The sequence below is a fragment of the Dermochelys coriacea genome, chromosome 4, assembly GCF_009764565.3.
Source record: "Dermochelys coriacea isolate rDerCor1 chromosome 4, rDerCor1.pri.v4, whole genome shotgun sequence".
NCBI classification, from domain to species: Eukaryota; Metazoa; Chordata; order Testudines; family Dermochelyidae; genus Dermochelys; species Dermochelys coriacea.
The window spans coordinates 76,576,058-76,599,759 of NC_050071.1; the positions used below are offsets into that span (position 1 = coordinate 76,576,058).

Genomic DNA, 23,702 nt, shown 5'->3' on the forward strand with positions numbered 1-23,702 from the left:
CCTGTCACTAGGGCACAAATACTCACCCAAATCAAACAGTGCTCAGGACAATAGACCAAAACAATAGCAAATCAAAGGACAAATCAAAACCAGCAAGCCTGACTGCTACAGAGCCACCACACTAGGATCCGACCTACACAAAGTGTTAACTGGTATTCTTAGGGTGCTGAAAGAAAAGGAGTACTTGTGGCACCTCAGAGACTAAGAAATTTATTAGAGCATAAGCGTTTTTCCTGCTCTACCCAGGGAGTTGGATTGAAATAGCGCTGAACGGGTGCTGACAGCTACAAGTATTTTTTCCTACTGCAAGCCAGGCCTAGCAGACTTCCTTAGTAGCACAAAGAAAAGGAGTACTTGTGGCACCTTATGCTCTAATAAGTTTGTTAGTCTCTAAGCTTTCGTGAGCTACAGCTCACTTCATCGGATGCATTTGGTGGAAAAAAACAGAGGAGAGCTGTCGTGCAATGCTAGCAGACTCTCCAGAACACAATCAGCAGGTATAACTGGAGTTGGTAGCCGACACCCAAAGCACAGTGAACAGAGAAAGGGCTCTGCCATCAATGCGACACAAGAGAGATTGACAGAGAGAGAAAATCCCAAAGCCAAGGGACTGAGAGACCGCTCATTGATAATGCAAGCGCTCAAGGAGGATGGCGTCTAAAGCTAGGGGGCAGGCGAGGGAAAGCAGAGCACGGCGTGGGGCCGGAGGGCGGCTGCCAGCTCTGGGGTACCAGGCGGCTGGGGGCAGCGGGGCGCGCGGCCGGTTGGGGGCACGCGCAGGAGACGCCGGGCGGCGCGAGAGGCAGCAGGATGTCCCGCCTCCCCGGCAGGGCGGTGGCGCGGCCCCTCCCCCCTGGCTGGGCGGGCTCAGGCGCATCCGGCCCGGCCTTTCCTCTCTGCTGGTGCCGGGGGCTCACGCGCGCAGGCGGTGGCTGCAGCTGCTCCTGGTCCCGCAGAAACCCGCCGTCGCCTGCCCCAGTCGCCGCCGAGCCGGCTGCCCGCGGTGTCCGCCCGTGGGGCTGCGGCCGGGGCCTGCGTGGCTGAGCGGCCGGAGAGATGAACACGGTGCTGTCCCGGGCCAACTCGCTCTTCGCCTTCTCCCTGAGCGCCATGGCGGCGCTGACCTTCGGCTGCTTCATCACCACCGCCTTCAAGGAGCGCAGCGTGCCCGTCCGCCTCGCCGTCTCCCGGGTCATGCTGTGAGTGCGGCCCCGGGCACCGCCAGTCCCGAGCCTGGGGGAGGTTCGCCGGTGGGGTCTGGGCGCACACGGGGCCCCGGGGCTGCTGGGGCGCGGAGCCAAACTCTCCCTGCGGGGAGGGGGAGCGGCGGGCGCCCCCTGCGCGGGGCGGCGGCCTGTACACGAGCGGGCCGCGGTATGGGAATCCCGGGACGCGGCCTGGCCCGATTGCTTTTAGGGAGACGTGAAGCAGATCGTTTCCCATCGGCGCGCCTCGCCGTAGCTTGGGCCTAGAATAAATACAGTCAGCGTCGGCCTCGGCCGTTTCCTTCCTGCGCTCTCACTCCCCCCCGGCCCGGCCAATGAGGGAACCCCACGACAGTCCCCTGCGCTGTACTGGTGTCCTTCCTCCGCCTCTCGGCCTGCTCTCTGCGGGGAGGCTGTTGCAATGCATACGTTGCCCGCCGTCACACGCGCACCAGGGCTCCTGCTTTATATGGAGGCAAGACGTGTTGACGAGGGGGAATGTCCTCTTTTGAATTCACCTGCCTCGCTTGGCTTCTGTCAGACTTCATGCTAGTCCTTTTCCTCCCTCCTTTAATCGCTGCCCTGTAAAAACATGTGATTGGCGATATAAGAATATGGACTGACTGACTTTAAATGTCTCTAAACCTCCTTCATCTTTGTAAGCCGCGTTTTTTAAAACAGAACTAGTAACCCAGTCAGAATTGAATTGGAGCAGCATAATGAGGATCTCTCTCCTTGCATCTTTTTTCGATGGTTTCTTTTTGCCAAACTCCAGTTCAATGTGTGGATTCTTCCTGTAACAGATTGACAGTGCCTCTGTGCACCTGTCATGTAGGTGCATATACTGTGACGATGTTAGTTTGTGTGAAGGGAAGGAACAGTCTGTAGTCAGTCTTCAAAACAAAACTTGGGGCTTTCTTAGCTTCTTTCTTTTTGAAGTAAGGAAGGCACTAAGTGTGACAGACTTAATTTTTTGTTTTTAAAGCTCAGGGACCTGAGTGTTCTGTTTTTTATGCATGGAGATTTGAATAAACTCCGTTTCAGTCTGGAGCAAATATTAATGTCAAGTTCAACGTTCCTGAAGTTTTGGTGGCGAGGTTTATCCATTGCCAACCAAATTATGGCATGATGACTTAATATTGTGGAGAGAGCATAAACTTTCAACCAATGCAGTATTTCTTTGTTTGAGGATTGTTCGTGCCAAGGGAGAACTTTACAATGTGTGTGTGCAGCACAAATATGAAATCAGGGTTAACAGGTGGTTAATGTAGATGGGCTGAGGGGCTCTTTGTTATGTAAAATCAATTGGTATGACTGAAAATAGTAGTTACTACCAGAATGACTGACTTTGCTGCTGCAGATGTTCAAATTGGTATTGACTAGTTGGTGATGGCTACATATGCTTGACTAAAATCAAATGAAATACAGTTGAGCTGCCCATGACTTCGTAGGCAGGAAAAAGTCCATAAATGATTACTCTTATTTATTGTTTGAATTCTAGTAGTATCTAAATGATCCAATCAGGATAAGGGCTCCATTGTGCTAGGAAGTGTATAAACAGTAAAACAATGTTCTTGGCCTGAAGTGCTTAACATCTGATTGATACACCCATTTATTGTATCTTGTCTCAATCAAAATGGTAGAAAGTGTACAAAGGAAACCAATAAGAGTGTTCATTGACATAAAACAAATAAGTAATGCAAACTATGCTAATTTTGTGTTCTTGCCAGCTATTTATTTATTTTTATTTATTTTTTTAATAGAAAAAATGTGGAAGACTTCACCGGGCCTAGAGAAAGAAGTGATCTAGGATTTGTTACATTTGATGTTACTGCAGATATCCTTTATAAAAACACTAATGTTTAAAATCTAAATTTTGTTCTATTGTTGACACCACTTCCATAGTTGTTATGATTGTAATATATGAAACCAGTCCTCCAATATTTAAACCAGAAGACCTTAAGAGAGTAAAAAGTTTGAGGAAAACCACCAATATCTCTGGAAAGCAGTGTTTTAAAGTAAATGGAATTAGAGAATGTATTGGGTGAGGCGAGAAATACGGTAGAACCTCAGAGTTATGAACATTTCAAACAACCTGAGGTGTTCGTCATTCTGAAATGTTCATAACTTTGAACAAAATGTTATGGTTGTTCTTTCAAAAGTTTACAACTGAACATTGAAGCTTTGAAACTTTACTATGCAGAAGAAAAATGCTGCTTTGCTTTTTTTATTTAAAGTAGTTTACATTTAACGGTACTGTACTGATTTGCTTTTTTTTGGTCTCTCCTGCTGCCTGATTGTGTACTTCTGGTTCCAAATGAAGTGTGTGGTTGACAGGTCAGTTCATAACTCTGGTGTTCGTAACTCTGAGGTTCTACTGTAGTTCTTATCAGATGAGGAGATTGCCAAGACGGTTTGTGGCAACCTCATCAGCAAAGTTCAGAGTCCTTAAACCACCATTAAATCTAATCAGAGTGTAGTCATCAGTAATAAGTGATGTGTTTAGCCACAGCCGCATTTAGGATTCTCTGTTGGTCCCAGGTGTGAAGGCTGGCTGCCCATTTACCCTGGCCTGTTTTGAAATCAGGTCAGAAGGGCCCATGAGCAACATGGCAAATAAAGCTGGGTACACACGTGGTTGGGTCAAGAGACTGGTATCTGACATCAACTGCAGCCCATTCTTCACACAACATCAATGTCGCAGAGAAGTCTGGGCAGGACAGATAGGCCCACAATGGTTGCCTCAATGACAAGCATGCTCTTGGGTGGTTGAAGTCGTCTGTGTATAGTGGTAGGCTCAGGGTTAGCCCTGATCATCTCAATCATTCTTGCTGTAGCATCGTCATGACAAATGTTGGAAGTGATATTGCTTAACATGGAGAGCCATGGTATGGGTGTAGGTCGGTAAGGAGAGAAGTAGTTAATCATAGGAATTGCTTATGTAATGTGAATAGTTATGATCTATGACACGGGTTTCAAATTCATTCTGTTAGGAAAGCCTGGATTACAAAGTTAAGGACCTATAATATGGATGTCAGTGGGAGTAAAGATCGAGGGCAGACATAGTAAATAAAGGAACAAAATATTAAATATCAGTTGCATTTATCACTCACTGGAAATAATTTATTGAGCAGCATACACAATTATACCAACTTCTGTCCTCTATTTTTCTCCCCATCTTACTTTCTCCCCTTTCTCTCTATCTTTGATTGCCTGTCTCTTGTTTTTGCATTTCTTTTATTTTCCTCTTCACTTTCTTAATGGTTTCTACTCTCTCCTCCCCTCTCTCCCCTCTTGGCTCCTTATCCCACTCTTTCTTTGCCCAGCCAATCCCAGTTCTCCCTCTGTGCCCCAGCTCCTTGCAAGAGTTGTCTCCCCTCTACCTCGCCCCTAGTCCCAGTCTCTTCCCTAGTTTCTCATTTGATCTCAGTTGTCAACCCCCAAGCCAAGTGCGTAAGCCCCCTCCATTTCCCTGACCAGCTCCCAGTTGTCTTGCCCAACCAGTCACAGTTTTGCCCCCAATCCCTTCTAGTACTAGTCTCAGCAGACTCCTTGTCCCAGTCTGTTTCTTTCCCTTTCCCCTGGTCTAGCTTTTGTCCCTTCTGCATTTGAATCAGACAGTTTTCTCTTCCTTTCTTGCCTTTGTGCCAGCAGGAGGGGCACAGGAGAGACAGGTTCCCTGCTCTCAGTTCTGGTGCCTAGCCCAGAGCAGCTGGGAACAGTCATTACGAGGAAAGTCTGGCTTTGCAACTGAAAACAGGGAATTATAATTGCAAGTGTCAAACAAGCTTAATAATAAGAGGTGCTACTAAATCTATCTATAATAATACCCTTAATATAAAATAATTCAACACTATAGTTGAAATATAGCAACTTCCAAGATATTTGTACACCTCTGAAATGTTTAACTCTTGGGAAGACAGGGCAGACAAAGTTTCAAAGAAATATACCAACAGATATTTTATTTATGTTTTGGCTCCACTAAGTTATAGTTCTGAGATTCCTTTGTGTATTTAAAACTAATCCTTAGTATTTTTTAATTACTTTTGGTTATTCTTGTACTTTAAATGGGTCTTGTCAACAGAGAGTAGCAAGGTGATACTATATGAAAGAACATCATTTAGTAAAGGACTCTGAGTCTTTCCTCTCCTGTATAGGAAATGTTTTTCATTGGGGCAACTAGGGTGGGGTAGTATTTAAATTCTGAGATGTTACTAAGTTGCAGTGTCAAATACAGCACTCTTAGATAAGGCTGCAAGTTTGTCATGGAGGCTTCCATGACTTTTGCAGCAGCCGGTGCAGCCGACTCTGGGGCTGCCAGAGCATTACACCCTCAGGAGTAGCAGGAGACTTTTGGGTTGGGGGCCTCAGGGCTGGGGGTTGGGGCGCGGGAGGAGGTGAGGTCTCTGGGCGGTGCTTACCTTTGGGCCGCTCCCCGGAAGCGGCAACACATCCCTTCCTCGGCTCCTAGCTCCACGTGCTGCCTCTGCCCGCAGGCATTGCCCCTGTAGCTCCCATTGTTGGTGGTTCCTAGTCAGTGGGAACTGCGAAGCTAGGAGTTTAAGGAGGGACATGTCGGTGCTTCTGAGAAGCCAAGCAGGGAGCCTACCAGCTCCACCAAGCTCCTCCCCCCCAGCACCACAGGAGTCCTGGGCTACTCCCGCCTGAGCACTGACCGTGCCCCCCTGGATCACCCCTCCAGAGCACACCTCCCCCCCGCAGCACTCACAGCGCCTCCAGGCTGTTTCCCCCCCCCCCCCCCCCCCAGCACCTGTGGTGGCCCCGGGCCTCCCCCCTACGAGCACCCGCAGCACTCCCAAGATTTAGTCAAGGGTATAGTACAAGTCAGGTCCGGTCATGGGCCGTGAATTTTGGTTTACTGCTTGTGACCTGTTCATGACTTTTATTAAAAATACCAGTGACTAAAATGTAGACTTACTCTTAGACGTACAAAAAAATATTTCTTATGCTTTTAAAGATATACTGATAACCTTTAATTTTTTTCATATTGACTAAAAAAAAAATCAGTTCCTGTTAGAATACCCTTTAAGTAGTATGCCTTATAGATCAGATAACATCAGCTATGTTGAAATGTAGGTGATACTATATGAAAGAACATCATTTAGTAAAGGACTCTTAGTCTTTCTCTCCTGTATAGGGAATGTTTTTCATTGGGCAACTAGGGTGGGGTAGTATTTAAATTCTGAGATGTTACTAAGTTGCAGTGTCAAATACAGCACTCTTAGATAAGGCTGCAAGTTTGTCATGGAGGCTTCCATGACTTTTGGAAATATCTTAAACATTATAATTATATTGTACTTTGGATTATGAGATGATCTATGTTGGAATTTGGTAAAATATCATTTAAAAATAAAATTGGTATACCATTTTCCTTAACTTGCTCACATCTGCAAACTATATTTGATTGGAATGTTAAAGAGTTATTTCTGTATTTATCTGCAGAATATTCAACAAAAAACAATGTAAGTATGAAATATAAAATTTAAACAATTAAAATTATTTGGTTTAGCTGCTATATAACATGCTGTAATCATCCTAGGAGAGATTATGGTACAAAATTTTCATACTATTTTGACTTATTCCTGCAATTCCTAGACTTTTGCTTTTGCTGATATTTAATAATAAGAATTCCAAATGTTACATCTTTTGACTTTCTGAAATAGTGACATACAACTTTCGATACATAGCCCTTTGGCGCCATTGTCACTTAAAACTGCTATTCTCAACTGTTTCAACTGGTACCGCTATTCTGCCACTGTAGAGAGGTCAGAATTTTCCTAAAATGATTTTTAAAATTCATTCTCAAGACTGTCACTACCTAATCTGTTTTTAATGACTATTTAAATAAAGTAATATTCCATCTATACTGGTAGCACAACTGCACTGCTGAATCAATTTTTAGAATTCTCTGTTTCATTAGTTAGGCTTTAAGAGTCTATCTTGTTTTATATTTCATAAGTTCAGTTCATAAACAGCCAACTCTTATAAATTGGTACATTATAGTGGTATATTTTAGTCCTTTGTTCAAATTGTATCAAACTCGGAATTTTGTCTGGTGTCAACCCCAATATGGCAGATCATCATTGCTGAGTAAGTAATTCAGAAGAGATGCATAAAACCTCTTATGAATTCAGGACACGTTACTGAGGTTCAGTTATTCTTACAAATCTGAATACAGTAGTAATTCATAAAAAACACTGAAAAATTTGAACAAAACGATAGGATTTGACTTCAGTACAACTCACATCTTTCATTCTTGAGACAATGTCCAAATAAAAGTTATATAGTTTGAAATCACTTTTACTTTTGCAGTTGTAATTACAATTAAACACTAGCATCCTTGACCCATCATACTTTCTACTGGTATGTCTTTAAAATCTGCTATCCTTAAAATAAGGTTCTGTCAGATCTGTTATCTCTGCCATATTTAAATATTTTAGTGGTAAACCTTTGTTCTTGTGAGACATAGTTCTATTACACTTGCAATCCATAAAACAAAGTTTATGCTCTGCAATTTGTTTCTTGAATCAATAATGCTTTGTAATTTCCAGTGATCGGATATACTTAATTGTGTTAACTCAGTGATTAATTTTAATTGTAGGCCCTGAACCAGGTTGTCCTTTGGGACAAGATCATTTTGAGAGGAGATAGTCCAAAGCTGTTACTAAAAGACATGAAATCAAAATACTTTTTCTTTGATGATGGAAATGGTCTCAAGTGAGTAAATTACATTTCTTTGTAGTGTAGCTCTTCTGTACTCTGGATATTTGTGTGTTGCTGAGGTAGGGGTGGGAGAGAGGTAGGGTGGGGGGAATATGAATATTTAACAGCTTATTACGTTCTTTTAAATTTTATAATTGTTTCAAGACTATTACATCTTCATAAATCAGCTGATGAGATGTGCTATGTGGTAGAGATCCAGACCTCCACGGTCTACCCCCCAGTTCACTGGGCTGAAAAGCAAGTGGCTGCCAGAAGCACTTGGCTGCCAGGTTTCAGCCTGTGCCTGCAGAGCTAGGGTCATGTCCTGCAAGGTCTGGAGAACCCTCAACTACTTTGCAGGAAAGGTATCTGGACTCTAGGTCATATTCCATGCAGTAGCTTTGTGCAAATACTGTAAACCAATGCAAACTGTGTAAATTTAAAATGCCCATTATTTCTGGCTCACAGAAAAGTATTCATATTCAAGGTAACTTATGCCTTTATAAGTTGAGTATTTTTTCTGATGATTTATTTTGATTTTACAGAGGAAACAGAAACGTCACTTTGACTCTCTCCTGGAACGTTGTACCAAATGCTGGCATTCTACCTCTTGTGACAGGATCAGGACATGTATCTGTTCCATTCCCAGATACTTATGAAACAGCAAAAAGTTATTAAATTATTATACTGAATCCTAAGCAATGTATTTTTATACTTGTATATTATGAATACATTTTATCACTTTCTCCTCCTATCCCCTGCAGCTCTCCAGTCAAAGGTACTTGATTTCTTTGGCTCTAACTGAGTACGAAAAAAAAGCTGAAATTTAGGCTTTTTTTTTTTTTTTTTTTTTTTTAATTTTAAATAAAACACTGATGCTGAAACTTACAGGAAAGGTGAACTGATGGTTTAAATTTTTTGAAAAACTAACTTTTTTTTTGTTGGCCATGTGAGTAGAAAAATGTTTCTTATAAATAAACATTTAAAACCAGAACATAGTCTGATTATTTTAAAATTTATTATAAAAGTTCTTTATGTAATCCTTCTAAAGCCCGATGCACAAAATTACAGTGTTGTAGCCAAAAATGTAGTACTTGCAGGTTCATAGGCACTGTGGCTATTGTATTGTATTCTTCAGCTGAATGCTGAATTAGGGTAGATTGTTTCTGTCTAGTAGCATCAAAAGCCACTCTGTAGAAATCGTTGCTCTTCATTATCCATGAGCCATCAATCAGGAGTATTTTAGTACTATTCCAGCTCAAATTTGATGTTGGTTAAACAGAAATCCTTATTTGAAAGATTTATGTAATATTCGTTGATTTAACGAGAGTGTGCCATTGATGTAACAAGAATATATGTTTTGTGTTTAAAAAAAACACACATCTTTTAAGAGCTGTTTATACAACATAGATACCAGTAGAAATCATAAGCAGGATAAAACAGTGGAAAAATACCTCTAGCATATAAATTGGCATTTTTTTTTTGCTTATTTGAAAAAGCTTAATATTAACCAAGTGTGCATTTTTTTTCCCACGTGTACAAATAATTTTGGATTAATTAAAGTCAGAAGATCATCTTAAAGCATTTAGGATGTGTTGTGCAGTATACAAAATAAATAAAAAAAAAAAAAGTATGAGCAAGAATAATCCAAAATAAAAAAGTACTTACAAAATATGATTTTCTTGTAAAATATTTGGAATTCTTGACTTTCAGTATTATAGACAAGTAAAATTAAAATATAGTAAAAGTGTGAAAATAAAAATTAGACTTTCATGAGAATAAATTAAAAAGATTGGGACTACTTAGCAATGAGGTAAATAGGTTGTAGAATAGTATACAAAATGAGTTGTGTACAGAAGGTAAAGGGGCCACTGTCCTTCACTTTTTCACAGTACAAGCACAAGGAGACCTTCAGTGAAATTGGAAGGCTACAAATTAAAACCTGATCAAAAGAAATATTATCTTGTACAATTCATAGTAAATCTGTGAAGTTCATTACCCAAGAGCTGAGATCAACAGCTTAGCAGAATTTTTAAAAGGATTAAACATTTTATATAAAATCAGTCAGTTTTACTAGATAAGATAATATAAAACTGCATGGGATACTTGGGTTCAGCAAGGAATATCCTTTTTTGGGCATATTATTCCATAATTGTCTACTATGAAATATATTTCTCCTTCCCCTAAAGTATCTGATAGCAGTAATTATCAAAGACAGGACAGTAGATTGGCCATTGATCAGCTCCTCTATGACAAACCTATGTTGTAAGTGAGTTGACTCCAATTTAAAAAAAAAAAAAGGCTTTCAAACAGTTTGTATAGGGCCACCTTTTCCTCCCTGCATCCTGTTCCTTGTGAGGAGGGATAACAGCATAGCCTGCCACCCACATACCGTTAGGATTGCAGAAAATTCTTGCTCTGATTCTGTGAATCCTAGGTCATCCATGTGGAGTGGCAATAGGGTGACCAGGTGTTCTGATTTTTTGTACGGACAAGCCTGATATTCAGGGCATTGTCTTATATTGTCTATTACTTCCCCACCCCCAGTCCTGATTTTTCATACTTGCTATCTCGACACTCTAAATGGCAACTTAGTGTCTGCGCTGTTACTGGCTTTTTCTGTTGTGTGGCTCCTTCCCCTTGTGAGAAGGGTAGAAAGTGGATCATACCTCGATGCATACAATTAGTAGCATTATTTAAAAGGGCACTGGACTATGTGATAAAAGAAATCTGCATAAGAATCTACATAGGACAAGATTTTTAAAAGTGCCTTGATTTTTGGATTCCTCCTTTTTATGTGTTCAACTTGTGACATTTTAAAGAGCCCAGATTTTTCAGATGGTGGGTGCTCAGCACTTCCCATTTCCAAACATCAGGCCTTTTTAAGATATCTCAGGTTGGGTACTGACAAAATTGTTGCTCCTGAAAAGCTTGACCATACAGTGTAAAACAGCTGATCTGTAGCTCTGCGCTCAAGTATACAATATATCTTTGTATTCACATGTTTCTTTGGAGGGATTGTTAGTGGGGTTCTGCCAACCTGATTTCTGTACACTTAATGTGTTTGCTCTTGTCTGCTTTGCTGCAGAGAGAAACACCTCACAGTTTGGGTCGCTAAAATACAAATTTTGTACTGCATCTTAATAAACTATTCCTAAGTATTCCTAAATAAAGTATTCCTGAGTATAAAGACTCTTACCTTGTTGATACAGAATCTTATAATTGCTAAAATTGATAGATGTTAATGAAGTTAAAGCAATGTGTACAAATTTCAATTATGTTGTCTCAATTATATGAAAATATTTTGCCCTTTTTTGGTGGTAAAGGAATATCACTTGGTCTCTGCTTCTGCCATTTGTTAACTAAGATTAACATTTACACAAATGAACAAAAAAATCAAATTGATAAATTGGTGTATTCTCCTGGCTTTCCTAAAGGATAATCTGTCCTTACTATAAAAAGAAAAGGAGTACTTGTGGCACCTTAGAGACTAACAAATTTATTAGAGCATAAGCTTTCGTGAGCTACAGCTCACTTCATCGGATGCATTTGGTGGAAAAAACAGAGGAGAGATTTATATACACACACACACACACACAGAGAACATGAAACAATGGGTTTATCATACACACTGTAAGGAGAGTGATCACTTAAGATAAGCCATCACCAACAGCAGGGGGGGGAAGGAGGAAAACCTTTCATGGTGACAAGCAGGTAGGCTAATTCCAGCAGTTAACAAGAATATCAGAGGAACAGTGGGGGGTGGGGTGGGAGGGAGAAATACCATGGGGAAATAGTTTTACTTTGTGTAATGACTCATCCATTCCCAGTCTCTATTCAAGCCTAAGTTAATTGTATCCAGTTTGCAAATTAATTCCAATTCAGCAGTCTCTCCTTGGAGTCTGTTTTTGAAGCTTTTTTGTTGAAGGATAGCCACTCTTAGGTCTGTGATCGAGTGACCAGAGAGATTGAAGTGTTCTCCAACTGGTTTTTGAATGTTATAATTCTTGACGTCTGATTTGTGTCCATTCATTCTTTTACGTAGAGACTGTCCAGTTTGGCCAATGTACATGGCAGAGGGGCATTGCTGGCACATGATGGCATCTATCACATTGGTAGATGCGCAGGTGAACGAGCCTCTGATGGTGTGGCTGATGTGATTAGGCCCTATGATGGTATCCCCTGAATAGATATGTGGACAGAGTTGGCAACGGGCTTTGTTGCAAGGATAGGTTCCTGGGTTAGTGGTTCTGTTGTGTGGTGTGTGGTTGCTGGTGAGTATTTGCTTCAGATTGGGGGGCTGTCTGTAAGCAAGGACTGGTCTGTCTCCCAAGATCTGAGAGAGCGATGGCTCGTCCTTCAGGATAGGTTGTAGATCCTTGATGATGCGTTGGAGGGGTTTTAGTTGGGGGCTGAAGGTGATGGCTAGTGGCGTTCTGTTGTTTTCTTTGTTGGGCCTGTCCTGTAGTAGGTGACTTCTGGGTACTCTTCTGGCTCTGTCAATCTGTTTCTTCACTTCAGCAGGTGGGTACTGTAGTTGTAGGAATGCATGATAGAGATCTTGTAGGTGTTTGTCTCTGTCTGAGGGGTTGGAGCAAATGCGGTTATATCGTAGCGCTTGGCTGTAGACAATGGATCGAGTGGTATGATCTGGATGAAAGCTAGAGGCATGTAGGTAGGAATAGCGGTCAGTAGGTTTCCGATATAGGGTGGTGTTTATGTGACCATCGCTTATTAGCACCGTAGTGTCCAGGAAGTGGATCTCTTGTGTGGACTGGTCCAGGCTGAGGTTGATGGTGGGATGGAAATTGTTGAAATCATGGTGGAATTCCTCAAGAGCTTCTTTTCCATGGGTCCAGATGATGAAGATGTCATCAATGTAGCGCAAGTAGAGTAGGGGCATTAGGGAACGAGAGCTGAGGAAGCGTTGTTCTAAGTCAGCCATAAAAATGTTGGCATACTGTGGGGCCATGCGGGTACCCATCGCAGTGCCGCTGATTTGAAGGTATACATTGTCACCAAATGTGAAATAGTTATGGGTCAGGACAAAGTCACAAAGTTCAGCCACCAGGTTAGCTGTGACAGTATCGGGGATACTGTTCCTGACGGCTTGTAGTCCATCTTTGTGTGGAATGTTGGTGTAGAGGGCTTCTACATCCATAGTGGCTAGGATGGTGTTTTTAGAAAGATCACCAATGGACTGTAGTTTCCTCAGGAAATCGGTGGTGTCTCGAAGATAGCTGGGAGTGCTGGTAACGAAGGGTCTGAGGAGGGAGTCTACATAGCCAGACAATCCTGCTGTCAGGGTGCCAATGCCTGAGATGATGGGGCGTCCAGGATTTCCAGGTTTATGGATCTTGGGTAGCAGATAGAATACCCCAGGTCGGGGCTCCAGGGGTGTGTCTGTGTGGATTTGTTCTTGTGCTTTTTCAGGGAGTTTCTTGAGCAAATGCTGTAGTTTCTTTTGGTAACTCTCAGTGGGATCAGAGGGTAATGGCTTGTAGAAAGTGGTGTTGGAGAGCTGCCTAGTAGCCTCTTGTTCATACTCCGACCTATTCATGATGACGACAGCACCTCCTTTGTCAGCCTTTTTGATTATGATGTCCGAGTTGTTTCTGAGGCTGTGGATGGCACTGTGTTTTGCATGGCTGAGGTTATGGGGTAAGCGATGCTGCTTTTCCACAATTTCAGCTCGTGCACGTCGGCGGAAGCACTCTATGTAGAAATCCAGGCTGCTGTTTCGACCTTCAGGAGGAGTCCACCCAGAATCCTTCTTTTTGTAGTGTTGGCAGGAAGGTCTCTGTGGGTTAATATGTTGGTCAGAGGTGTGTTGGAAATATTCCTTGAGTCTGAGACGTCGAAAATAGGATTCTAGGTCACCACAGAACTGTATCATGTTCGTGGGGGTGGAGGGGCAAAAGGAGAGGCCCCGAGATAGGACAGATTCTTCTGCTGGGCTAAGAGTATAGTTGGATAGATTAACAATATTGCTGGGTGGGTTAGGGGAACCATTGTTGTGGCCCTTTGTGGCATATAGTAGTTTAGATAGCTTAGTGTCCTTTTTCTTTTGTAGAGAAGCAAAGTGTGTTTTGTAAATGGTTTGTCTAGTTTTTGTAAATGGTTTGTCTAGTTTTTGTAAAGTCCAGCCACGAGGAAGTTTGTGTGGAAGGTTGGTTCTTTACCGTTTTCTGTAGAGGATGTTGATCAGGTGGTTCCGCAGTTTCTTTGAGAGTGTGTGGCACAAGCTGTCAGCATAGTCTGTGTGGTATGTAGATTGTAATGGATTTTTTACCTTCAGTCCTTTCGGTATGATGTCCATCTGTTTGCATTTGGAGCTGTAGCTCACGAAAGCTTATGCTCTAATAAATTTGTTAGTCTCTAAGGTGCCACAGGTACTCCTTTTCTTTTTGCGAATACAGACTAACATGGCTGCTACTCTTAAACCTGTCATTTAGAAGTACTTCATACAAGTGTATAAAGCACACCATTTGAAAGTTACGGCAGCAGCTGTTGCAGGATGCTCAGACCAGCGATCTGTTACTGAAGCGCCTCATCTCAGAAATTGTTCTTTCCCATGCTCTCCAATTTTGGCATACTCCTGGCTTTTCTTCTCCAATACTTTATCTAGCCTCTATCTCTGGTCTCTATTATGCCATTATTTTTACAGGGACTGATTTACCAAATCTACTAATTGGTGTCGAGACTGGTGCAAATTTTATGCCTTTTATCTGTTAACTTGATTTGTGGCCTGGTTGAAACAGCACATGTATTCACACAGGAGGAAGGCACTGCAGTCGAGATCCAGCCATGATCTAGTTATAGGGTATAGAAATTCTCACTTGGGTTCCATCAGAACATGTAGTAGAGAGAGGAGTCTGAAGCCAGAAGAATCCATTCTACTTTGGTATAGCTTGCCCAATATCTACTGAGGAAGAGGAAAACCCAGCAGTCTGTGCTATTTCAACCAGGCCACAAGAATCAAATGAACAGATAAGAATTTAAATTACTTTTTACACTATCCGCTTTGAAACAAACAAAATAAAAATTGCAAGTCTGATCTTACATTAAGGTTGTAATCTTGTTGGGGCAGGGATTGGTCTTTGTTCTGTTTGTACAGTGCTTAGCACAACAGGATCCTGGTCTATGACTAGAGCTCCTAGGCACTAAAGTAATACAAAAAGGACATTCAAGAAACTGTCACAATGGCTACTTGGTATCATACTACCACTCTTCCATTGACTGTCCTGTCCTTTCATCATCTTCCACTGACTTTTCCCTAAAGTGATATGGTCCTGGAGAATAGACTTGAGAGTAAAAATTGCAAAAAATCTAAGTGATTTAGGAGCCTTAGGTCACTTTTGAAAAAAATTACTCTGCTGCTTTCTCCACTTGTCCTCCAGGCACCTGTTCTCTCTGTTCAGATGCTATCTTGATACACGTTTTTCACAAAGGCTCCTACTGGTCATGCACTAAAGAAGGGTGAGTGGTAGAAAATATACAGCTTGTGAGGCTTGACCATCTTTTGCTGATACAGTGCTTTGCAAGTCTTAATTGTATATGTAATTTACAATGTGAATATTTTGGGAATTACCAAGTCTTCCTCTGTTTTGTGCAAGATTTTGGACTGAGTCCTCATATAATAAAAAGACACTGTTTATGTTAAGTAACCATGTATAAAAGTCACTATTTATAAATAGATATCAGTTACAGATTTTAGCAAGTCAGAAGTTGCTTATAACTATCTGACAGATTGGGGATCGGTCTGTCATTGTCTACTCCATGTCAGTACCTGAAACAATGGGTTTCACACTCTCTGCTTTGTATTGTAACCTTAATGGGGTGTGATCTCTTGTGGGTGAAAGCAGATATTTTGAGGCCGTGATTTGACACCTGGTGGAAAGACTGTCAGAGATGTGACTGGGCAATCGACTCTGAATTACTCTTTCTTGCTGGAACATTGACTTTGAATGACTTTACACAGAAGCAAAAGGGTGGAGAAGGCTGAGCTTGGACTCTCGTGCCCACAACACATAGGCAAATACAGGACAAATGGTTTTAAAAGAGTAGGTTTACCATATTTCATGTTCCCAAAAAGAGGACACTGTGGGAAAGGGATTTGGAGAGGGCAGTGCCGCTCCCTGTGAGTGGCAGGGAGGCTGGTGAAAGCCCAGAACGCAGTGACAGCCATCAGTCAGCCACTCCCTGTGGGACCCCCTTCCCAGAGCTGGGGGCTGGGTGGGTGGGATCTGGCAGCTGTGGCTGCTGGGGAATAGACTAATCAAGAAGTGGACTAATGGGAATTGTTTTGGAGCTGCAGCATCTGCTCTGCAAAAATTCTGGACATTGCCTGTTTGAAAAATCTGCCAGGATGGGGTGAAGACTCAAAAAAGAGGCAGTGTCCTGGAAAAACAGGATATTGGTAACCCTATAAAAGAGGGATACTTCTTTCAGAATGGACAGGTAACCATGATATGCAAGAGGATCAAGGCAGGAAGGACTGCCTGGTGTAAGGATGCTGACCAATGTCAGGACTCCTGGGGGGAGAGATTGGAACAGAGGGGTTGCTTTACAGGTTTCTGTTGATTTTCATAGAACTGTAACTCTATTGCTATTAGACTGTGATCGTGGTTAAAAATTTCTTTGCTAAGCCTGTGGTCCTTGTTTTCCTGCCATGTTATCCCTGAAGAGTTTAATCAAGGTACCAGAGCTCCCACAGCCAGGTCAGCTCTGGCGGAACATGCCTAAGTAATTGGGCCTCTGGAAGGCTGAGGCACTTTTTGCAGGGTGTAAGGTGGCTGTACTTCAGGGTCCCACGGCCCAAGAAAGAGCTCAGACACGGGGCCTGAACCTGCATGTGCCTGGGAGACCCAGAGCTAGCTACGGGGATCAGTCGCTATTCAGACATAGGGGTTAAGGAGAACATGGGACCCAGGATTTGGGGCTGTTTACAATAGACTGGTGTTTGCCCAGAGAAAGGACTGAACCAGGTTGCAACATCATCTATAACACTTTCTACTGATGTACTTATAACCATCAGTAATGCAAACTACTCATAGCTATGATGTTGAATAATCATTTATGAACCTTTTATAAATAAATTCCATTTTTGAATAATTAGGCAATAACTTGGTAACTAAACCCTTCCACAATTAAATCCTTACATTAGTGTCATTGCAGCGTAAGTAAATCATTCTTTTCCTCATTTTGTGCAGTGCAAATGTGTTCTCAATTCTCCAGCTGCATGGCACTTTTCAGAGGTTGGCATAATCAATTTTTATTACAAAAATTAGAATACATTTAAAAAGGGGGGGGCTACATGCAAAAGAGAAAAATTAAACCATACACTCTAGTCAATAGCAATTCTTGCTCATGATTATACCTGCTCTCTGCGGTAATGAAACTTGCACTACAGCGAGCTTGCTGTCTCCTTTATGGAAAGATTATTTCCCAGCATTCCTGCTTACAGTTTATTTCCCATGGTTTGGCGTTCAACTGAGAATCAACTACATTTGTTAGGACGCCTTTGATAATCAGAGCCCCCCTCAATCAGATTAAAGGTTGTTCATTAAAGCCTCTGTGTGAAGTGCTTTTATTAAACAGGAAAAGAGCTGCTATCAAACAAATGTACACAAACATAACTTCTTACAAAAAATTGGATATTCCACTCTGCTAATAAAGACAATAAATAATATCCATGGAATATGAAGAAAAGATCTTAATTCTAGAAGTTTTGCCCAGTGTAAGAAGATCCTGGAATTTCTCTAATGAAAGCACCATATCCTTAGGGGAAGGGGACTGAAGAGCCTTAAGAGAGGAGAGAGAGAGCCAATTTGTTTTTGCAATCATGCTGAAGTACATGGCATGGAGAGTTTGGTTCCATTCTCACTGCAAGTGTGGGATACCTTTAGAAGAAGGACACTTCTCACTCATGTTTAGAGTGGCATGTTCATAGCTCCTCTGCTGCAGGGTAGAGTATCAGTTCATCTACTTGTTTCTTATCTCGCTAGGTCAGGGTCAAGATTCTTTAGTTATTATAACTAAAGCATATTAAAAATGGAAAGTTCTGCATAAAGTTGGGTGTTTTTAGGGGTATTATGAAATAACCATTTATTTAAAAAAAGTTCAGGGGAACACATACATCTAGTCCTCCCATCTCTACTGATGCATGAAAAAGTAAGCATTGAGCATATGAACATATGACTGGATCCCTACATGTATTGCTTCCTTTGGGTTTTAATCTGTTCCTTTAGGCACTGATGTTATACATAAAGATATTTTTTCTAACATTTGTGGTATACTTAACATTCCACAAAAACTTTGAATATTTGTTTTCAAATAAATTTGATGCAAGAAACCTCTGATGTATTTAATATAATTTTTATGAAGAATTGGATGATACACTTGTGTTGAAGCTGAGAAATGCAGGCTGTTTACAATTGTTCCTGTTTACTATTAAAAGTGTGCGGTCAAACTGGTGAAAAGTGGTATGTGGCTGAAAGACCAAGATCAGCTTAAAATTCATGTACTGAAAAAGCCCCAAACAACTTTAATTATCTCATTAACACCCTGGGTTATTGAAATTGAAAACACTTTAAAAACCTACTTTACTTTTAACTGTTCTGTCTGTTTCCTCTTTGCACAATATTCATTATAGGCCATGATAATAAATTTGTTGATATTACATTTGTTTGTAACCAGCTTCATTCTGGTCGTCTGAGCTGGTTGCTAAAATTTTGGGTTGGAAGCCCTGCAAAGCAATGTTACTCCTTTAAAAATAATTCTCAGTTGCAATGTTCTAAAAATAAATTTCATGGAAGCACTTTTAGGGGTGTTAGAACAATTTAGGCACAAAATTTAGGTCTGGAGGAAGCAAGCTTCCATTACGAGTAACAGTGCTCCCCTACATCACTGAAAATCAGTTTATGAAAGAGATTTTTAGAAAGTCCATTAAATGATTAAAGTGTTTCCTCTCTTGTTTGGACACTTCTAGTTTTGCTAAAGAATCAGGAGATATTTTATTTGCAACTTTTTACACAACAAACATGCCTAAATAGTAATAAATACTCTGATTCTGCAAACACCACATTCTTAACTTTACAAGCCTGAGTAGTTCCATTGATTTAAAGCACCCGTGTAAATGTTTGTGGCATCGGTCTAAGTAGATAAAAGAAAGCAGGTTTCAGAGTAGCAGCTGTGTTAGTCTGTATTCGCAAAAAGAAAAGGAGGACTTGTGGCACCTTAGAGACTAACAAATTTATTTGAGCATAAGTTTTCGCGAGCTACAGCTCACTTCATCGGATGCATGTAGCTCACGAAAGCTTATGCTCAAATAAATTTGTTAGTCTCTAAGGTGCCACAAGTCCTCCTTTTCTTTTTTTTAAAAGAAAGCAGGCAGCCAAGTAAAAACAGGCTCAGTTATTACAACTCCTCATATTACACCACTAGGGAACTTTGATAACGAGAGAGCATGCTTTGTATTTTGCAGCGGGCAAAGCGAAGACTGGTTTATAAAATTAAACCCAAAATGATTTGGTTAATACTACTTAGAACTTACATTACACTTTTCATGGAAGGATCTCCACGTGCCTTTAGAAGGAAAGGTAACTCTCGTTATCTCCAGAGGCTGGCTGGTTGCTAGAGGTGGAAAGTGCTAAACTCTGCCAATAATGCCTCCTCCGCAGGTGGCCGCAATAAGAATCACTGTAGTAGTATCTGCAGCGTGGCTGCTGTACGGCAGCGTGTAATACCCCTTGCTGCCACTAGGGAACAGACGCCCCCCTCTCCGCAAGTAACGGGAAGCAGTCCTCTGTGCTCTCAGATTATTACATGAAGAGGGTTGGGCTGTAGTTTCCACAGGAAGAAGGAGGCTCAGATACAGGATGATAATCCCAGGTTAGTGCTAGCGGTGTTGGTCACAGGGACGCCAGCCACATTTCTTCCTTATGGTCTCTGCTTATTCAAGCCTAGCAACAGGGGGGAGTTGTGAGCCTAGATGGTTTGGGTGGGGCTGCGCTGGTGGTTCTGAATTTAGGTATGTCAGGAAGGAGAAGTTCTAGGAGCTGAGTGCGGTGTTTCCGAGCTATGGCTAGATTAGGAAAGAGCGTGTGTGTTGGGGTTCTGAGCCTGCCAGGACAGATGAATGGAAATAGGGGGTCTGAATGGGAAAGCACTCCTGTTTAGGTGGGGGTTGGGTTGGAGGGAACTGGGAAAGGTGGGTTGGGCTGGACTCTCATGGCTGGCTACTGGCTGGGGCGGGGGGAAATGCTATTAACTGGTGGGAGTGTAAGACAGTGTGGAAGACTGGGGAAGGGAGCAACAGGTAGATTTGGAGAGGATGAGGTTGGGAATAGGAACGAACAGCGAAGGGGTCACAAAGGGATGAATACTATTTACAGTAAGGGCAGAATGGAAGAAAAGTTTCCAGTTTTTAATTTTGTGAGGGGGAAAATGTGGGTGAGAAGTTGTCTTTTTTTCATAGCTTTCCCCTCCTAGCCTCCCTTATCCCATATAGAATTGCTTCCCCATGACATTCTCCAACTAGTATCCTGTGTATGTGTGTTGCTTTGAAGAGCTGGTCACTTTCCAGGGGAGTGCTGGAGGGCTCTGGTACTGGCAGTCTAAGCCCTATGGGCATCAGCCACCACTGACTATTCTCATTTTACAAAGGGGAAACTAAATGATTTGCCTAACCCTGCACTCCAATAAAATAGGCTGACAAACTTGCCTTCACATTTCCTGCTGGGCTTTGGCTACTTGGTGGGACTGCCTAGTTTCTGGATTTCTACCCTGTCTCAGGAGGAGAAGTGATTTTTGCTTTATTGCAGCCATTCTAAATAATCAGGTCTGTTACCCCAAATGGAGTAGAAGAGGGATGATGACCTGAGCCACTGTCTCACCAGAAGTTTTTAGGGAAGAGAGTTCCTCAAACTGTCCTGAGATTGTTGGGGCTGCTTTTTAAAGGCTAGTCTCAGTTCGGGTAGACTTTTGTTCTGCTCATGAAAGAAAGGTGTTAGGATTTATTGGTCTAGTCTTGCAGTTAATTTCTTCAAAGAACTTTGCAACTTTGCAAATGTTAAGGGGTGAATCCCACTTCCATTGGACTCATGTATGTGTGACTATTTGCAGCTAGGTTGCATTATACAAGTAGAGGATAAAAATGATAAAGCACTGAATAAACAACTGTTAGTGCTTGTATTATAGATGTTTTCTGACATTCCCTTTTTATTGGTATTGATTTCAGTGGTTAGAATGTTCCTCAGTGTATTAAGTAAAATTGCTTGAACTTGTATGCATGGTTAAGAATGACCTATTCATATCAAGCCATTTGAGTTGATCTTGAGCTCATTGCATTCTATAGTACATTTTGTGAACTTGTTATTCCTAATTTACATTTATCTGTGTGTGTGTATTCTTCATAATCTATTCACATGACTTGGATTATATATGTTTTGTGAGGGTAACACACAATTCAATTGTGGTGTTTTAATAAAATGGCTTTAAAACTTGGTTTGGACTAGAAAGCTAAGTGCAAAACCTTCAAGAGTGCTGAGCACTCAAATCTCTAACTGAAGTCAGTTGGAAGTGCAGGTGCTCATCATTTCTGGAAATTGGACCTGAAAACATTTTTGCTTCTTTTAGAAGTAGACAATACCCTTAGATTCTGAGAGTCATTACAAATGGAAGTGCCAACATGTGAATAATTGCCTTCCCCATGACATCTTTTATTGGAATACCATAAACTGAATGCAAATATACAGTTAGAACAAAATCCTCCAATCTAATGCAGAGTCCAGAAAATCCTCCCCCCCGCCCAAGATTAACACTGTATGTCTTATGTGGAACCTCTGTATGGGATTCCTTATTTTTTGCAAATATTGAAGGATTGTTTGGACCACAAATTGTATAATTTACAGGTAACTGTAGCCACTGTGGGCTCCAAATTTATACAGACAAACTACAGGATCAGCAAACTTGAACAGACCAAAACTGCTCTTCTGGGTGCTTTGCTGAAAAAGCTTCTTACACCTAAAAAGCAATGTTGCTCTGACAAAAGAAGTCAAGGCACCAACTATAAGCCCTGATCCTGCAGTCGCTAATGCATATACTTAATCTTAAGCATGTGAATAGTTTTCACTGCCTTCAATGAGTAGTCACATGCTTATATTTAAGCATGTGGATTAAGTGCTTGAAGGATTGAAGTCCTAGGCTAGAATCTGCAGATAATGTTCAAAGTCTAACAGCAGTAAGTTGGTGGGGCTAACTGAAGGCTGGAAGAGCAGTATGTAAATTCCCTGAGATTTTGAGAGAGAAAATTATTCTGTACGTGTTGAAAAGGTGTTTGGTATCCCAAAGCTTTAGGAAACCAAAAGTTTTGGGTCAGTTCACAGAGATTTGGACCAGACCAATAAAACATGATGGGTTTTGAAATCAGTGAGACTATGCAAACTAGTAAGCACTGTACCCACTAATAAATATTTGAAGGGTTGAGCTCTTGATGTACAGTAGAAATACAATTTTTTGTCCTCCATGTGGCACATGCTTGGCAAATAGAATTTCAGCCACTGAACGTTGTATTCAAATGAACAAAAGTTGAAACAAATCTCTTTTTCTCTGGATATGATTCGGTGTGAATACTTGCTTATTTGGGAAACCTGAATTGACAGGTAAACTTTTTGGGAAATGCGCTAAGGGTAAATTCAACTGAAGGAACTGACCATTCTTTACTGTTTGGAAGAGGATATTTCAAATTATTATCATTTTATTGCCATCAGATAAACAAAAAGCTGCATGTTACAAACTGTAGAGAACAGAGTATAATGTCAATAACACAAAGGAAGAGCTTACTTTATACATTTATATAAAAATATTTGGTGGTGTCTGTCTTTAACAACTTAATATTTAAGAGTAGTTATGAATATAAATACTAATATCATCTTGGACAACTGATTGACCTGAAGATAACTGTAGTATTTTTAGAGCCTAAAGTGATAGATGGTTGATTTTTATTGTTTAGTAACCAGGATATCTATATGCGTATACCTCTATAGTTTCCATAAACTTCCTTATGTGTTTTTTTTTAATCCAATGTTGTCTTCCAGTAGATAGGTTCATCCTTATTTTGCATATATAATTGCAGCTCCGATCATGTTTGCAGTATGTATACTGTCCCTCACACATTATCTTAAATATAGATCGGAATTAATTGCGTTAGCAAGTGAGGGAAAATACAGTCTATAACGGGTGGGCAAACTTTTTAGCCCAAGGGCCACATCTGGATATGGAAATTGTACGGCAGGCCATGAATGCTCATGAAATTGAGGGTTGGGGTGCAGCAGGGGGTGTGGGCTCTGGGGTGGGCTGAGGATGAGGGGTTGGGGTGCAGGAGGATGCTTCAGGCTGAGACCGAGGGGTTAGGAGGGCGGGGGCGTGGGGATCAGGGCTGGGACGGGGTTGGGATGCAGGAGAGGGTCAGGGTGCAGGCTCCAGGCGGCGCTTACTTCAAGCAGCTCCCAGAAGCAGCGGCATGTTCCAGTTCCTACGTGGTGGTGCAGCCAGGTGGCTCTGCATGCTGCCCTGTCCACAGGCGCTGCCTGTGTAGCTCCTATTGGCCGTGGTTCCCGGCCAATGGGATCTGCGGGGGCGGTGCTTGGGGTGAGTGCAGTGTGTGGAGCCCCTTGGCTGCCCCTATGCATAGGAGCCAGGAGGGGGACATGCCACTGCTTCTGGGAGCCGAGTGGAGCCAGGCAAGTCCCCAACCCCACTCCCTGGCGGGAG

General features: G+C 41.8%; 1 protein-coding gene across 1 annotated transcript; it reads left to right on the top strand.

The window, feature by feature from the left end:
• Positions 1-838: 838 nt before the first annotated feature.
• SPCS3 (signal peptidase complex subunit 3) lies at positions 839-11,104 on the top strand. Its single transcript, XM_038399954.2, has 5 exons — positions 839-1,199; positions 2,969-3,042; positions 6,612-6,688; positions 7,828-7,943; positions 8,474-11,104. The coding sequence occupies exons 1-5, from the start codon at positions 1,057-1,059 to the stop codon at positions 8,604-8,606; spliced, it is 543 nt and encodes a 180-aa protein (XP_038255882.1). The 5' UTR covers positions 839-1,056; the 3' UTR covers positions 8,607-11,104.
• The last annotated feature ends 12,598 nt before the right edge of the window (positions 11,105-23,702 follow it).

Excerpts from the sequence above, each read along its gene's own strand:
- SPCS3 (XM_038399954.2), top strand. The coding sequence starts at position 1,057 with ATGAACACGGTGCTGTCCCGGGCCAACTCGCTCTTCGCCTTCTCCCTG. Across the intron at positions 1,200-2,968 it reads GCCGTCTCCCGGGTCATGCT|AAAAAATGTGGAAGACTTCA; the intron begins GTGAGTGCGGCC and ends TTTTTTTAATAG. Across the intron at positions 3,043-6,611 it reads TACATTTGATGTTACTGCAG|ATCTGCAAACTATATTTGAT; the intron begins ATATCCTTTATA and ends TAACTTGCTCAC.